The following is an 18506-nucleotide window of genomic DNA, read 5'->3' on the forward strand; positions in this document are numbered from 1 at the left end:
CACAGATTATCTCGTCGGCTCAAAAAATAAAGTCACCAAAAAACTTGCATAACCAGTGCAATCAGTCTCACAGCCTTTTCTGCAAATGAACCAACTCGGTAACCTATAGGTTCATCACCAGCCTTTAAGCTATTTATTCCACTGATAGCAGAAGATAACTGTTGCACAGTGAGATCAGTTAGTGATTGGGGTAAAATGTGTGCATTTTTACAAAAATTATGACCCAATTGAGACAGTTCAAAATTTGAGGACGGAACTGAGATTTTCACACAAATACGAGGACCAAGAAGGGATTAAGTCAACACGTCAGCATACCACGTCAGCTAAACTTAACACCTTTTAAGATCAATTAATGGTTGAGATAAAATGTATGCATTTTTACAAAAATTATGACCCAATTAAGACAGTTCAAAACTTGAAGACCGAATTGAGATTTTCACCCAAATACGATAACCAAGGAATGTATTAAGCCTTATATTTATAAGAGTGATTTCAAATTATCTGTTCTGAAATTTTTTAAAAATTTACAAAATGAGTTTTGAAACGGCATTTTAGAACAAAATTTATAAAATAAATTTTTTCTAATAAAATTGTCAATATGAAATATATTTCGCAATAAATTTTTCAAAATATATTTTCTAGAACATATAAAAATAATATAGAAAGATTTCTTCTTCTGCCTTTTATTGTTTTATTTTTTTCCCTTTTTTTTGGCATTTTTTTCCTTCTTTTCTTTTTTTTTTCTGTGATTTTTTTCCTGTAGTGGTTGATAGCATCATAACATTAATAATAATGAAGTATACCAAAGGATAATTTAGTTTTCTTTTAATATTGAGTTGCAAAAAGCAAACTCTTGCCATTGACTAACCATTGTACATGAATATGTATACTTCATTGCAAGTAAAGATTAAATGCATTTAGAATTACGTTTTTATTTAATAATAACGTCTTAATATACAAAATTCAACTTAAAACCTATATAATAAATATTATTATATTTATTAAATTCGATAAATGATTACATTTCGTAAATATTATAACTAATTTCTTATAAAATATTAATGTTTACTATTATACAATATGTTAATACAAGTTTTATTACTAATTAATTGTAAATTGGAAACAAAGTAATATAAATAAATAAACATTTTAATGTTACTTGTTCAGTGGGGGAAATATTCACATGTTACAGCAAAGCAGATATATCTTAACATCTTACTACTACCACTAATCGTAAAAGTTAAACCTCTTCAACACGTCAAATATCAAAATTTATTTTTACTACTACTAATAAGAATATGAAGGTAAAATAATAATAATTAATAATAATAATTACACATTTGCAATGCATTAGCTTGATGCTAATGTATTGTTTACATACAAACGAGAGTAACATTCAAATTAGGCTTACCCGGAATTCAAGACCTGGTCAAAGCCCCTTAGACTTTTCATCAATTAGAGCCCAACTTAACATCTCAGTGCAGAACTGATCATCTGGTTTAAGCCACAAGGCCTAACATTCAAGGAACAAAAAATCATAAATAAACTCAATTGATCACATGGAGATTAAACAGTATAACTTTAAGAACAATATTCAAACACATAGACATAGCATAATCACAAAGGTAACATTCATACAATAACTAGTTGAAGATACATTCCTAAGTAAGCATTACACAATTTGGGCACTCCAATCAATAACTCAAAATCCAGTGAACATTTTCAGACTCCAATTCTAACATAATCAACCATTCCTAAAAGCTACTTCCTTCTTTTCCAAAATTATTGATGTTTTAGCCTAATTTTTTTATTCCAAAGCTACTTACGTTTTACAATTTCAAGCCTCATTAATCATTTGACTCTACACGTATATCCGTGTAAAATAACTAGATTTGATATTTACTAGAAAAATTACACCTGCAACCTATTCTAAAAAGAACTTCAACAAACAACAAACCAAATTTATATTTTAGGTTAAAAAGGGTAGTTTAGCCTAGACACGTTAATATTTTTTGCATTTATTAATGTGTGCATTTAGTTTAGTTTGAAGGTTAAAATATAAAATTTTTCTTGATTCAAATAAAACCAAACGTGTAACATTGGTTAATTATAATGAATACAAACCCATATTGGAACAGAGTTACTCACTTTGTGATAATATGTTATTGCTGTAGTGAAATCATCCTGCATGAATTACATTCAACAGTGAAAAAAGGAAGTTAATCCATTTGACCAGTTAAAATAACATATATATACGAAAACTTTTAAACAAATAGTTGAAATTTGGAACATATGAGCCATTCACAGCCACAGGGCCATGTCCAGGTAGCACGTGCAACATGTTCACAGGAAGTGCTTTAACACTAAAATGCAGAATTTATTTATTTTCACACACTACTTTTAATCAGACTCAACATCTTTCAACAAATATATATCCATTTATGAATCAATGTGTTGACATATGCTTTTGAAGGTATAGTTGAAAAACAATCAATTATACCAACAAAGGCAGATGTCATGATTCTGGCAAATTAGACCAGGAACTAGGATATGGTGGAACCAATAAACTATTCCTATCAAAATTTAAAAAAAAAAAAAAAAAAAAAAAAAAGCTGAGAGTAATCGTTCCCCTGCAACCAGTGCAGATTATTTTTCGATAGAAGTCAACAATAACCTTTTACCACGATGAAACCACAAATCCAAATTTCCAAGCCAACTTATACATAAAAGTCTACATAAGAACAGGAGAATTGCTTTTCAGGAAACACCACAATACATCATGTTATACTGAAAAACACAGAATAGTATAAATAATGACATTTTTATATACCTGTAAGTGATAAGTATATGCAAGACCAGCATAAGTGCTCACACTTCTCGTTGATAATGCAAGTGCCTTCTCATAGTACGAAATTGCTTCTTGGTACATCCTGAAACATTTCATTTAGACAAGCACAATCAACCAAGGTTATCAAACTCGCGAGTTTACGTAAACTCGTGAGAGTCTCGTAAGAGTTTACTTCAGATGAGAAATACTATATAAATAATATCTTAATTCAAATAAATCTATAAAATTATATAACTTTAAATAAATAAAATTTATAGATATATAGTTCATAAAAATAAATATTGTAAAACATAAATACTTAGATTATTGTCATTAATTTTGATGCATTTCATTATATATATAATAAAAAAAGACCAAATGACCTTGTTTTTCTTAATTTTTCCCTCTTTCAAGCTCGTAGAATCACTCCAAACTCGCGATTCTATACAATCCTACCGATTTCACAATTAATTCTACCGAGTTTACTCAGAAAAGAGTTTACTTCCGAGTTAACTCGGAAGCCATGTCTGGGAACGTAAACTCGTAAGAGTTTAAGAGTTAACTCAAGAGTTTGATAACCATGCAATCAACTATCCTGTCCTTCACCAGTCATGAGTAAAATATTAGCACTGCCACTATTTAGATTAAACCTTTCAATCAATATAAGAAATTCATATTTTAACTTTTTTTCAGTCAAATTAATAAATGAGGAAATTTAGGAACATCAAAAATTAGGACAAGAAAAATAAACATATAAGTAGCTGTGAAAATAACAAAAAATTCAAGGATTTTAAAACAAATCCTCTAGCAAATGATGTTTCAACTCCAACAGAAATTCTCAGTTTGCTAAATATTCTAAAGCTGCGGATAAGAAAATGAAGTCAGATGATCAATGGGATATTTGTCAACTTACTTCAGTTTTCTGTATGCATGGGCAAGATTGACTACAGTCGATTCCCACATTTCAGATAAAGCAGTTGGTATCAATGCTAATGTTTTCTCAAACCACCACACAGCTTTCTTATACCTGAATTAGAAGCCACAGTTAATCAGGTAAAAGTCTCTCAATTTTGCCATTTTGCATGGAAATTTGTCTGAACAAATATTAAAAGAATTTTTTTAACTGTATTGAAATTCGGAGAAAGAGACCGGACTTTTACAAGAAAAAATATGGAAGTCACAAATTCTGTCACTAATAAAATAACTTTCCACCCATGGCTGAAAACTAATTAGTACATTGTTACTCTCAGAAACAATCCTACTAAGAGCTTTGTAAGATCTCAATTTCCTTCTTTTCTAATGGTAAGAAATCTGTCAACATTTTTTAATCCATTATGTCAAATATGATATAGACCAAAAAGTAACTCCTTGCATCAACTAATGATATCTTCAACAATCACGGTCTGTAGATAAAATGTATTAAATATCCCAAATGGATTAGAAGTACTAAATCACGGGAACATCCCTACTAGAGATATTCACCGTATGTATCAATATCTACATCCATGTTTACAGTAAATTGTCATTTCATTGTAAAAATCCATTTAAATTCCTTCTGTAACATACTTTTCCAGTTAGTCTGTTAGTTGCCGACTCAACAGTAAGTTATATCGCCTAGCTATATAAGGTTCCACCCTCTACACTGCTTCTCTAATGATAGTTTAACAGTTCAGTTTCTTTCACCTTCATTTTCTCTGTACTCCTCTATTCCCAAACATCCAAAGAATATCTGTTTTCAATAATTAAGGAGCTGATTTTCCTTGCTTTAGTGCTTTAGCCTTCACCTCATCAGCACTTTCTTCTTCACAACAGTTAACACAGTAATACAATAAGATATAAATCCTTGAGCAGAACAAGAGCGGGATACTGAAGACTGAGATATGCATTGATATTAAACGAATGAACTACAACTAAACTGTTTTTTGCTCAACATACAACCACATTCTAACAGACAAAAATGAAACTAGTTCAAAGTATAGACACAGGATCTACAGTCTTTTACCACTGAGCTGTCAATGCATATGCGAAGAAGTGCACAACTAATAAAAAAATAAAAACCTAAAAATTTTGGAATGTCAGATCCATTAGAATGAATAAATATTTGCATCAAAATTAGGATTAAAAAAAGTAAATATCATCAAGTGTTAAACTCCATGTACTTGTAACAAACGTGAAAGTGCTCCAATTCTAACAAATATGTTTATAGAATTTTATGACCCTTCATGAGACTTGTCATATATTATGTCAGTCAAGTTGGCAAGTTAAATCCATCTTAGAGTACGGAGAGCAATCATATTTAGGAAAGATATATGAATTATATTACTCAGTATGAGATAATTATGAAAACCAACATTTAAATAACACTAACTCTAATTCCAAGAGAAACTTAAATGCAATTATCAAACACCAAACTTTGCAAACTTAACCTGGCACATAAGCAGTAGTCCAATTTTAAAGTTTACAAATGCAAAGTTTACTCCCAAAATTAAAGATAACCCAGCATATACTTCCACAATGTCATCAATCTGTATTCAACACACGTTCAATCATAGGAAAATCAATATAGATTTTGAATTCAAATGCATTGTGGTCAGATTCTTCACAAACAGGCTTTCGCTTTCATATAGGATCATCTGAATAGCAATGAAGGGAACGGACTTCTTCCAAGTTAATGCGAACATGAGATTAAGTAACCGAAATAAGTATAAGTATATAGGTATCCTTACTCTTTCATATGATAGGCAACAACTCCAAGTTCATTATACACAAGTGGATCTGAGGGGCAAGTTGATTTGGCCTGAATAAAAAACTGAAACAATAGAGGAACATTAACTGTTTTTTAGGTAGTCAGTGATAGAAAGTAGTCCTTGTTTGAACTCTACATTTTATACAATTAACAGGGATAGCACGAGCAATTGAATCCTTAACCTCCTGCAATCCCCCACCCTTCCCCCAAAAAAACTACAGCCTTCCTTTCCTTGGATGAAACAAACTTTATAGAATATACCTGCTCAGCAAGCTTATAGCTGTGGGTCCGCATGCATTCCATTCCAATGTAAAGGGTTGGTAAGTGACACCTGGAATAAGAGAACATCAAGATATAACCTGTAAAAGAACAATTTATAGAGAAAAAATAATAAGAGAAATTCATGTAGAAGCTGCTAAACAAACAAAAGGGATCCATACAGGCATGTTAACACCTATTGTAAGATTCACAACTTTGAAATTTGAAATTGTGAACTGCCTTGTGATTTGGTGGGTGAGCATTTGTGTTAAGGAAAGTGGTTGGAATTATAACCTGATTCATAGAAGATTATAAGCAACGAAAAGTAAAAATGTTGCAATCTTGCAAAGGTAAAATTAAACTTCCTTTAGCACTCCATTTGCAGCAACAAAAAGCTCAAAGCTTCCATAGCAAAAATATGCAACACTTTTAGGTTGCAATCACCCAAAAAATGGTTGCTAGTTTTCCAAATTTGTAACTAAATATATTTATGTTCAGATTTACATTTTACAGACTGCACAGATATGGTCTACCATGCAGAAGTTCTACGCCTTGCTACCCTCTACCCCTCGCTCCTATGTTCCTTGGAAGGACATGACTGAAGGAATTGGCAGCATCATTGTGCAGAAGTTCACCAAAGACCAGACTATAGCAGCTCCTTTCTGCATGAGGATCACCCTTCAGACAGTGTTCAAATGTTTCTGGATTGAGTGTGTCCGAGACTACTAGCATTGAGCTGAAAGAAACTAAAGGTAGTTAAAATACCTTCTGTAATAGTCAGATCCAATCAACTGTCTAAGTCTGACCCCATGCCCAGACCGCAATACTAGAGATTCGTCTATGGTGAAGAAGAAGGCTTTCAGAGGACTCTTTCTGAAGATGAAGCTCTTCAAGCTCGGAGAGAAAAGTAGTTTAAAGACTCAGAGATGGCCTGAACCTCTCAGTCATCCAACTGAGGAAGCTGCTACTGCAGCACAAACAATATGACCTTCTTAAGCCCTACACAACAGTATTTGCCCAACGATGTTGCCACCTTCTTCTTTTAAGAACCAGAGTTTTCCTTCTAGAATAGAAGGTGGTTATGCAGATTACAAGACAGTGTCCGGCCAGAGCTTGAACAGAAGATACAAGACACTGTTAAACAGTGGCATCTAGAGGCTAACGTGCATAAGGAGTCACAAGTGAGTGTCTTGGCTTGGCATGATGACACTAGGAAGAAAATGCTGAAGCAAAAGTGAACGACCACATAGTTCTGCAGTTAGTCTGACTACATAATTCGTTTGTCCTTCATGTTCATGTTCATTGGATGAGACACCTCAGACAAAGTTCATAATGTATGACATGTGATAAGAGTGGTTATACACACATATACACACACACACAAGTTTTTATATCAAAGTTGGAAAAGAAACATTTTGAAAGATTAAATCAAAAACAGTTTTAGAAATTTTATATATTTTGTGTCTGGAAAGAGCTTTTTTATAGAAAGTGTATAACCTTACAACATTCATATTAGAAACTCATAAGGGAAACAAAATGAAACACGATATGCATTAACCTGCTTTTAAACCTTATTATTTCTATATCCATATGTTTTTTAATTGTTTCCTTTTCAAAGTAAAAGGTTTCCTTATATCAAGACCTTCCATATCAAGCTTCCAGTCAGTGCAATTCAAGGAATACAAGTCTAAATCAAAATAACTGAAAATCTTCTTCAACCAAAATCAAATCTTAACATATTTGTTGAACCAAAGGTCATTTTTGAAGTTCTATAAGAAGGCATCAAGATGAAGAAGAAATACAGAGGACACAACAAGAAATACACAAGGTCTATTTGACCTTCTAATGTTCTTTAGATTTTTTGTGAGTGAGTTAAACCTCTTTCACTCTTCACCTAGTGAAGTTGCCTTGTGAACTTAAACTGTTCTATTATGGGAGCTACTTTCTTTTGTTGTTTGTTAGGTCATAGACTCAAGGAGAGATTAAGATGAGATAACCAAGAGTGGCTTGTGTAACCAGGAATGGTTTGTTTACTCATGTAATCATTTATTTGATAAGTGGAACCTCTAAGCAATTGTCTTAAGGGACAACTAGACATAGTCCGTGAGTATGGGTGACCAGTATAAATTTGTAGTGTTATTTTTGTGTTGCTGCTTGTTTGCTAGACGGTCTAGTCATCAACGAGAAAAATCTAAGGCTCAACCCCTCTCTTCTAGAGCCATTTGTTCCAACAGTGCTAAAGAGCATCGTGATGTAACACAACTTGACCCTCAAATATCTTAATGAATGGTGGTAAAAGTTTACATCTTTTTTAAGTTTGCTTTGGGAAGGAAGACCAAACACGTTTACCCAACTAAAATGACTCACATTCTAACACTTCCAACATTTGGAGACTTGGAACCTATCTTATTTTAATTTGACGAGAAAAGTTCACATACAAGCCGACCATGCAAGCACAGTACAAGTGTAACAAGACCTTTGGAAGAGATGTGGTGACGTCAAAACAAACAAACTGGCGCGTGAGTTGAATGTGCATGATAAAACAGAATGCAATATCTGCAACATGGGCCATAATTTGGATGTGAAACCACTTGGGTAAGGTTGCACTTGATGAGGCGCACCAACCCTAAAGTTGCCAAGAAAAAATAGGGTTTCTGCGATGATGGCAGTGGTTTCTGACAATACAACAGCAGTTTTTGACAGGATTGGCACATTGACTGAAGGGACAACAGTTGTGCAGGATCGTACCTACCCTGATACCAAGTTAAAGGTTCTAGATTGAAAAACTGTGTTCCTACACCCAAATGGTGTATATTATAAATATATAAATTTGAGTAATTGACAATACAGCTCTCAGAAATCATAATGTGGGCTAATGCCTATGACATACTAGGTATAACAAAAACAGCTTAATAAAAGCTACACAACAAAAGATAATCTTTATTAAACAGAAACATGATAAGAAAACACTTCATTGTTCTTTTACCATTTTCTATCTTTTGATTCCTTTTGCAAGAACACAAAACAGATCTTATAAACGGGTACTAGATTTCTCAACAACAGTTATTCTTGTCTGACATTATTACTGAAGAAATTAACAAAAGAAAATCACTCAGTTGGGGTGGCAGGAATACTTAACAGGAAAAAACAAAATCTTACCCAGGAAACAATCTAGCTGCAGTGCGGTACGCTGACATGGCCTGATCACCCTCTTCTTGAGCAGCATAAGCATTCCCATAGCCTATCCATGCAGGGGGGAATGTTCCATCTAGACTAGTTGCCTTGCTGTAAGGTACACAATGAAACTGTTTGGTAACTTGTGATACTGATGTTCACAAAAAATCGGCGGCAAAAGTAATGAACCCTTGATAATAAAAATTCTTGCAGAAAATTCAGATTAGAAAAGCCACCTTTAAGAAGATGACTGAGAAACTGTCAAGCAATCTAACTCAGGACAAAGATACATAAGATCAACTCAAACTTAACAAGCCACCAAAAACAATTCAATCAATCCAGCCCAAAACCAGTTATATATGAATTTCTGTAAAGCTGAGTTGATATCATGACATTAAACATAACATATCCTCCACTGCAAAGGCATAACACTTGCTAATGAAACAAATAGAGAACTGCATCAAATGTCAAATATAACAAATTACCTTATGCAATGAAACATAACAAAGTATAACAGCCTTTTAGCATATTTTCTCAAGTAAATAAGATTCAAAACATAATCAACAAGACAAAAACGAAGCATCATATTCCTATGATGATAAATTAATAAAATTAGCATATGTTTCAAAGTTAATCATGTCTAATTATGAATGTAAGATATTCTTACCTAAAATACCGACGGGATTGATCATACTTCTTGATACAATAGTAGTAGCAACCAACAGCAAACCATGATAAAGCCCTAAACCAACATAATGAGATTTGATTGTTTTACATAGGCAGCTACATATGTTAAGGAAAAGACTAAATAAAGAACGACTCTTAATGCAGCAAATCATTAGAAGACAAACAGCATCATGGAAGAAGTGTTACATCTGAGGATAATCCTTCACCAAATTGCACGCCATCAAATAGAGTTCATTCGAATGCCCAAGTTCAACAGCAGCTGCCAGATGTACTAACGTACACTTCAGATGGAAAAGATCCCTCTCAAGCAAACTGTAACAGAATAATTTAAGGTAATTCAGGAAGACAAAAAGAAGAAATGATTGTGACCATGAATGAGCAAAAGGCCAAAGTGGTATTCATATCTCACTTTAGTCTCCACAGTATATCCCCCACTTACACATATGTTAAGTCAAAACATTTCTGATATTCACCACATTGATGGTAGTATTCAGCTTTGCATGCCAATAGATCAGTATTGGATTTCAGTGTGCGGAAGAAAGAAGTATCAGATTGGTCACTTTTACAGCTTTCATTCTCAAGTTCTCTAAACTTGGCTTCTACAACATTTTCTTTGTCATACTGCATGACAAATAAGGGATTATCTTTCAGAAGTACAAAACATTTAGATATAAGCAAATTGTACTCGTCACCTGCATTACCTTCTTTATCAAACAAGAATAAAATGAAGAAAGCCATCCATCCTCACTACCAAATTGCAATGACGATATCAAATTTGCTTCTGAAATTCACCATACAGAGAGGAAAGAGATGTATATATATTAAGATCAAGTTTAAAAATCTCCAAGGGATCAGTGAAAACTTCTACCTTCCTGGCATGTAAGCATGTGATTCTCAATAAGACATTCCAAAGCCTGACATAATTATTGCCATACAGCAAGGAAAAAACAGATAACTGTTAACTAGCGTGCACCAAAAATTATCCAAGTATGTATGCTAGAAATGACAGCTTCTCCAAAGATGCAAATAATAAATTAGAGCATTATAATGCCCGAGGGCTACTGGCTATAATCAACATTGTTCACTTCTCCTTTACAGAAACTGTGATAAGAAAAATAAACCCAGTTTCTTTAGTAAAAGTTTTTATAGAAGTCTAAGGTATACAAGTTTTTTTTTTTTCAGCAATAGATTGGTGCCTAATTGGCCCAAGGAGGGTGGGTGTTCTATCAGATGGTGCTGAAACCACCCCCCTCCAAATCAGTAATTCACAAGCAATTTTCCCAACCAAGTGATTCTGGCATTAGAAGATACTAGTAATGAACTTACCAAAGACAGTAAGTAGAATATAAATGCATACCTCATAACATAAAGGATCCGCTTTTATAGCAGCTTTATACCTTTAACAAAAACAAACACAGCAGGACAAATGAGTTCTTATTATCAAATGGCACGCACAGATCATACTATTGTAACTCTCCAAACAAGTAGAGCAGCAAGCAACTACATTTCCTTGTAATAAATGTAGAAAAAGGACCAGAGTAAATAAAGTTATTGATAAGTATTTATAGGAGAATAGAATAAAAAGATAAAATGAATCAAACTTCTATCAAAACTTAAATTCAACTTGCGCATTTAAACTTTTATAAAAATGACTACTCCAATAGCTGATGTACATAAATTGATTTTAACTTGTGGAAGATATTTTGTTCACTTTACCACTTATTTTCTTCTTTCGTGTGAATCTATTGAGGAGTTTATCCAAACTAACCCTAAAATCATCTCTTTTCTACTTATCTAGAAGTTAGAATGTAACAATCAAAATGCCCCAAATATGTACATATGCTCACCATAGTCTAGCCTGGGCACGGTTTTCTAGAGCCTCGTATGCTTTTCCTCTTAAGAAGCATATTGCAGAAGATATCTGTAATAACATAATAAAATGTATTCAGATAACCGAAACAATGAAATAAACATCGGCAGACGTTCCGTTTCTAACAAGATGTTCTAAAAATGTATCATCTACCATCTTTTCCACATTCCAAGAACTTCACTTCTATACTACTATTCTAATACACCGTATCAAAGCCCCACAAGTAATTCCAAATTTAAATCCAGAATAAGATGTTTGGCAAACTAGGTTGTGACTTGAGAAGTAAAAAAATAAAAATCCAACAATCTATGACTGGTTAATAATGTAAAAACCTTAAATGTACTATTTTCTGTTAGAAAAATAGAAAAGTTACAAGTTAAAAAAATGGAACTCACATTGATTTCACGATCCTCGCAATCTTTATCCAAGTACATGACATTCGAGTCCTTGGTATCAGAAACATTTCCCTCGTCATCTACTTTAGCCTCACCCAACATCGACAGGCACTGATCCCACTCCTTCAATTCCTCCTTCAGTTCCACCACGGAGTCATTTACAAACACCAATAAAAATTAACAAAATTAGAAAACATTCAACACCATCCCTACAGTATTATACTATCTCCTAAAATGCCTTAAAGTATGAAAATTATACCAAAAAAATACCCAAATATTAAAAACCAGTTAAGCATTTTTTTATAAGTATCGAAAATTCATTAAAGTAGACTTGAATGCAAGTACCAAATAAGAGCTTAGAGACTAAAACGAGAGGTATTTAATTGAGATTATTCATACTATTTTATTATTTCAGAATTACATTTGACAGTGACTAATACTTAAAGAACTAAATTGACGGTCTATTCTTAATAAACTCATTTATTTTTTCAATCAATGAAATAAATAAAAAAACGAAATGGAAGAAAGATTGAGGACAATACGAGACACTTGGCGGCGAGGTAGCGAAATCGGAGGTCGCTGAGAACGATTTTGGAGGCATTGAGGAGGTGGAAGGCACGGCGGTAGTGGCGGCCAAGGAAGAGCGCCTGCGCCTGCATGTAGATGTCGGCGGGGTCGGCAGTGAAGGCGGCGACTTTATCAGCGAAGAAGATGGCGGAGGAATAGAGGTGTTTGCTCACGCAGTCGCGCACCACACCACGGAGCTTCTCGATTTCTTCATCCCTCATCTTCGCACTAACTTTACTCTTTCACTCCCTGCTAGGGTTTCGGTTCTTCTTCGTCTGCTTGGTCTCTTTCGTGTTTCTTGGTTCAGAGGCCAAAAATTGAAATAAAGGAGGGAAGGAAACTTTTGTATTGGATTTTAATTTATTATTCAAGGTTATGTAAAGTTTTATATAGTGTCTTCCATATATTAGCAGTCATCCGTTGTAGTCTAGTTGGTCAGGATATTCGGCTCTCATCCGAAAGACCCGGGTTCAAATCCCGGCAACGGAATAAATAGATTTTACCTTTTTTTTTTATAAAAGGATTTTGCGGGTTTTATTTTAATAAATAACTACTATATTTAAAATAGTCATATACGTCACTTTCTTATAATCCAATTGCCTCTTCCTTTTCTTACTATTTAATGATAATGTCTCTCAACCACATTGTTTATTCTTGATGCATATTATATATTACAAATTAAATATCAAAGATAATAACAGATACAATTTGTTTAAATAAATATATAAAATTAAAATTGATATAAATATTAAATTTCAACTTATTAAAATAAAAAAAAAATGGGACATACAAAAATTAATATAAATATTAAACGTTAAATTGCTAAAATAAAATAATATATAAAACATTAGACACACAACTGTAAACAGTGTTGGTGTTTTATCAGTTTTATTTTGTTTAATTCCATTACCAAACTATTCGAGTTAAGAAAAAATTAATTTAAAAAATAATAATTTTAATCTATTTTAAGGTTTATTACTATTTATAGTAATGTTTATTGTTATTGTTATATGACCAATTGCTTATTTAAGTTAAAGGATTCTATGTTAAAAAGTGAAATGGACAAACGGATCATACAAATTAAAAATATTTTGAGACATTAGTGGAACACATGCCGTCCTGTTTATTTGTATTCACTTTTTCTTTTCTTTTTTTCTTTATGATAATAAAAAAAATTATTATTATAATAATTATTAAAATAAAAAAAATCATTAATTTTTTGTAATAAAAATTTAGAAAAATTTTGTTATAATAATTATTAAAATAAAAAATATCACTTTGTCTTATTTTTCTTAATCAATTGATACTTTCTTTCCAGGTTTTTTTTTAAGGTCTTGTAAAAATAAAGTCTAAAAGTGTGTACACGTGACAGTATAGGATAAGTTGAACAATATTGGTAAAGTAAAATATGCATTCTAAATTTTAGTCATTCTCTTAAAGCAGCAGCCATTTCCTTCTACGTTTCTCTCCTTCTTTGCCTTAGCATCTCTCTATCTCAACTCAGATTTTAATCGTTGGTTTCTTGAATTGAAGCTACCTAAGCGATCGAGGCTTCAAGAGCAACGTTTCTATCAATCGAAGTTCTGATTCCTCCAACCGGTAAGAAAGCCCCTTTTTCTCATTTGCCCTAGGGTTTTAAGCATGTGATTTCTTGTTGCATGCAACCCATTTCATTTTCTTCCACAATCTAGCTTCCACTTGGTTCTAAAATTCGTTTTCCATCATCAATTGATGATTTATAGGTGATTCTCACATTTGGGGTTTCAAGCAAATGGTCTAGGGTTCTTCCTTGAGTTGGTCGTCCACACTAGATGTAAGGGGAGCTAGTTTTATTTCTTATTTGATTGTGTGTTGTGAATGGATGACAAACTTTGTAGTGGTATGTTGTGGAAGCATGAATTTGATTCTAGTTAAACTTGAAATGCATGTATGGAAGTGTGTGTTATCTGAATTTGGTGATTGATGGTTATGAACTGTTTGAAATGACTTAGAATGATGAAATTGTGTATGTTGGAACTATTTTGGCATGAAAAATCTGTTGTGGTACTGTTAGGAAGGAAATCAAGTGTCTTTAGGGTCAATTTTAGGTCATTTAGAGGAAGTGAGGTAGTGATTTTTAGAAAATGAGGTCTGCAGCGTTCTTGGGCTGTTGGGGCAGTTTTATCCACTGTATTGTGACTTGTTTGACTCACTAAATTGGTCAAAATAGGTGCAAAGAAGTAAGATTGGGTTTTGGGTCCCTAAGTTGGGAAAATCGGAGTTTTAGAGTTAGAATGGAGTATAAATCACTTTAGAAATGTAATGGGGATGTTTAGAATCATTGAGATAGGTTTAATCATATCTAAAACAAGAATTAAAGGTGTTAGAAGTTGGTAAAAATCGTTAGAAATGGTCATAGAAGGTGTTGTCCAGATTCTGCAGAATTCTGCAGAGTTTTGCATAATTTGACCGTTCGGTCCTAGGGGTCTCGGTCAGAGAAGGTCTGGTCCTTCTCATGACCGTTCGGTCTTAGGGGTCTCGGTCACAGAAGGAATTGTCCTTCTGATGATCGTTCGGTCATATGGGTCTCGGTCAGGGAAGGATTGGCCCTTCCCATGACCGTTCGGTCTTGTGTTACTCTCGGTCATACATGGGTCGCCCCACTTGGGTTTTTGCCAGTTGAAAATTGTTCGATCTAGGTCTCTCTCGGACATTGTTCTAGATCTTAGATGTTCTCGACCTTGCATTGCTCTCGGTCTTAGTTGTTCTCGGCCATGAATTTCTCTCGGTCTTAAAGGCTCTCGGCCAGATGTTGTTCTCGGTCTAGTAATGATCGATCGGTCTGGTGGGTCTCGGTCAGAGAAGGAATTGTCCTTCTCATGACCGTTCGGTCTGGTGGGTCTCGGTCAGAGAAGGATGGGTCCTTCTCATGATCGATCGGTCTATTTAAGGGGTGCTCGGTCCTGACACTCGGTCATTTCCCAGTGGTTGGCCAATGCACTAAGTGCTCGGCCCATGCTTATAATGTTCGGTTCAAGTTTTCCAGTTCATTGATTTTGGTGAATTAAAGGTGTGTTTGACTTTTGTTGCAAAGTAAGGACGATTGATGTAGTATGATGGGTGTATGACTTAATATGGTATTGGATGTGAAATTTTGATTCAAGAGGTATCTCATGTGATTAATGGTTGATGTAGTATGGTGTGTATATGAATTATTATGGCATTGGAGGTATATCATGTGATTAATGGTTGATGTGGTATGATATGTATGGGACTTAATATGGTTTGAGAGGTATATTGTTGACTCGAGAGGAATATCCTGTAATTTAAAGTGGTGAATTATAGTTTGAAAGCATGTATGGTTGATGGACGTAATTCCATGATCCTCAAGGGTGGTTGCATGGTGGTGCCCCGTAGTCTGTTATGATTGACCGTATGAATGGCCGGTGTTCCAGATGGGGTTTATCCTAACATTCTAATGATCATCCAAGCTCACGTAGAGAGTGACGAATCATGTGGTGAGAATAGCGGGAGGTCCTAGGATATGTGCTTTCACTGTAGGCCTATACCGCGGAAAAGGGCTTACACTTGTGTGTGGTCGGGTGAAACCCCTCGGCAATGGCTTTGCAAAGCAGTAGGGCCACTACAAGTGCACAAACCCCAAGAACTCGACATTTCATACTAGTCCGGATGGTCAATCACGTGGTCGGTCATTGGTATCACTAAAATTCATTTGGTCATAATCTGTATTGCCTATGGTCCTTGCATGCTTGAAATACTTGATTGATAACATGCTTTTTATACCTAGCTCACCCTTGCATTGTTTGTGTTGTATGTGTTTGCCTTCCCCCTTGCGATGATCATCCAATCCTTTGGATGTGAGCAGTAGCTGATGATGTGCTCTTGGAGAATGAAGAAGGTGCAGTCGTCTAGTACTTAGGACTTCTACTAGCTCTTGGTTGAATAGATCGTTATTTTGAAAAACCTCTAGCTTTTATTTTAAATAGTTCGGTACTTTTGGAACACACTCTTTAGGCCTCTTTAGAGTTTAGTAACCTTGTATTTTAGGGAACTTTGGAAACTTGTACTCAAGTTATGATTCGTTCTAATTTCCTCTATATTTTGGATGACTGTATATATTTAAATGCAATTATCTCTATATCTTAACTGTTTTCACATACTATAATAGTTGAATCCTATTATATTGTATGTCCATATAATATTTGGGATGTTACATTTTTACTTAAAATTCCTTTTTTTATTAAATATGTTTTTTAATTTTTAAATTTAGATTTTCTTTTTTAATTTTCCAAACTGAAATTATTTTTTTGTTTCTGAAATAATAATATATGCAACACTAAAACAGTGATTCGAAGAATTTTTTATTTTTTCTTAAATCTCTTTTCAATTTCTTTAACTTAGAAAATTTTATTTTAGTTCTTAAATTTAAAATTAATTTTATGTCCCTATAATCGAAAAAAAAAAGTTAAATATGTTTTTAGTCCCTCAACTATCAAGCGTTTTTAAATTTGGTCCATGTTTCAAACTTTACTACAATTTCATCTTTCTTCTTAATGTAACTGCAATTTTAGCCCTCGAAATCCAACGATGTTAACTTTTCAGTGAATTGACTAACGATGTGTCAATGTTTCATGCCACGTTAGAAATTGAAAATCTCTTATTCTGAAACTTCACTCTCCAACCAAAGCCCCTCCACTAGGGTTCATCCCTCCACCACCACTTGTTTCTGCAAAATCCGCATCAACACCTTCTCCATCCGTATAGCCCTCCTCCCTTTCTCCACCATGGCCTCCACCCCCGACACCATCACCTCTGTCCCGACCTTCCACCGCCTCTCCGAAAAGCCTCTCATCCTCGTTCTCTCCGTCTACAACAACCCAATGGGTCGTTCCTGTTGAGTGTGTGACGCCAAACTGTTGGGTCAGATTCATCTCACCGTTAACCTCTCCCATTCCCTCCCTCACTCCAATACCTTCCTCGACAACTATCTCAACCTAGATGGGCCCCACAGTACAACCAAACCATGGGTCCAACTTATGGATTTCATATTAGTGAATCTAACAAATGTCATAATCCAAGATAGTAAAATTGGAACAGGTTCTAAATTTCGTTTTCTTCCTCATCTTAAAGTTCCATTTTGCTGAACAATAGAAATAGTAGTGTGGTTTACTCTTAATGGACTTTGAAACAAAGAAACACAGTAGCTAACTTGGAAAAGGAATTTTAAAGAAAAATGAAAAGTGAACTTTACAGATTTGTTGAACCTCAGACCATTCAATGTTCTTGTAACACAGTTGAAAGCAAACAAAATTATTTGCAAACATGGATGGCTGAATCAAACAGAGACGTATACCTTGTGCCATACATTGATGGATATGTGTTGTTTAATTAAAAGTTAATTAAAGTTTACTTAATTAGTTTACTAACTATTTATGATGTTCCAAACAGGGCTCACTGGCAACTGTTGGTCTTCATTCTCAAACAATGTACAATTGTATTCTTATGTTCGCTGCATAGGAAGATGAAAAATGACTTGAGAAACATGCTTCAAGGGTAAGTGTTTCGCCAAAAATGACTTTGAAATTCATGTTGACCTTAATTTTTTATAATTTGATACTTATATTAATATTAGTTTTGTTTCTAATGTAAATAGAGTAATGGGTAAATCTCAAGGTCAGCTAAATCAAGTTTGTATCCAAAGGTTGGGTACATTTATAGTTTTAATTCATTTACTATTTTATTCAATGATCTTAATTTTTGACTATATTTAGTTTGTCATTTTAGTGTAACAAACAACTAGATTCATGGGAATGTGGCTTCTATGTAATATCTTGGATTAAGACCATCATTCGAGCTGACATTACAGATGATTGGAATGAGGTAATTATGCTTACCTTAAAAACATTACAAATCAAATTTATCTTTCTTAATTGTGCAATGCTTCAAGAGTTCATCTCATATACCAGAAGACACAATAAAGCA

The 18506-nt window shown here is 33.8% G+C and overlaps 1 protein-coding gene and 1 non-coding gene across 3 annotated transcripts; one reads left to right on the forward strand and one right to left on the reverse strand.

The window, feature by feature from the left end:
* Nucleotides 1–1299: 1299 nt before the first annotated feature.
* LOC106776687 (anaphase-promoting complex subunit 6) lies at nt 1300–12878 on the reverse strand. Of its 2 annotated transcripts, XM_014664169.2 has the most exons (16): nt 12500–12866; nt 11958–12092; nt 11540–11613; nt 11050–11089; nt 10561–10606; nt 10394–10473; nt 10132–10313; nt 9879–10004; nt 9673–9747; nt 8991–9116; nt 5835–5904; nt 5554–5636; nt 3741–3854; nt 2831–2930; nt 2149–2184; nt 1300–1513 (listed from the first exon to the last, which is right to left on the reverse strand). In XM_014664169.2, exons 1-16 carry the CDS (start codon nt 12743–12745, stop codon nt 1430–1432), a joined length of 1617 nt encoding a protein of 538 aa, XP_014519655.1. In that variant the 5' UTR covers nt 12746–12866; the 3' UTR covers nt 1300–1429. The 2 variants fall into 2 exon arrangements, with proteins under 2 accessions (XP_014519655.1, XP_022634469.1); XM_022778748.1 differs by lacking the exons at nt 1300–1513; nt 2149–2184; nt 2831–2930; ... (1 more) ...; nt 5554–5636; nt 5835–5904 and adding an exon at nt 6191–6567 and having other exon boundaries at nt 12500–12878.
* A 62-nt stretch (nt 12879–12940) lies between these two features.
* TRNAE-CUC lies at nt 12941–13013 on the forward strand. Its single transcript has one exon. It is a non-coding gene; the product is annotated as a tRNA-Glu (tRNA).
* Nucleotides 13014–18506: the final 5493 nt, after the last annotated feature.

The sequence above is a fragment of the Vigna radiata genome, chromosome 2, assembly GCF_000741045.1.
Source record: "Vigna radiata var. radiata cultivar VC1973A chromosome 2, Vradiata_ver6, whole genome shotgun sequence".
Classification (NCBI taxonomy): domain Eukaryota; kingdom Viridiplantae; phylum Streptophyta; class Magnoliopsida; order Fabales; family Fabaceae; genus Vigna; species Vigna radiata.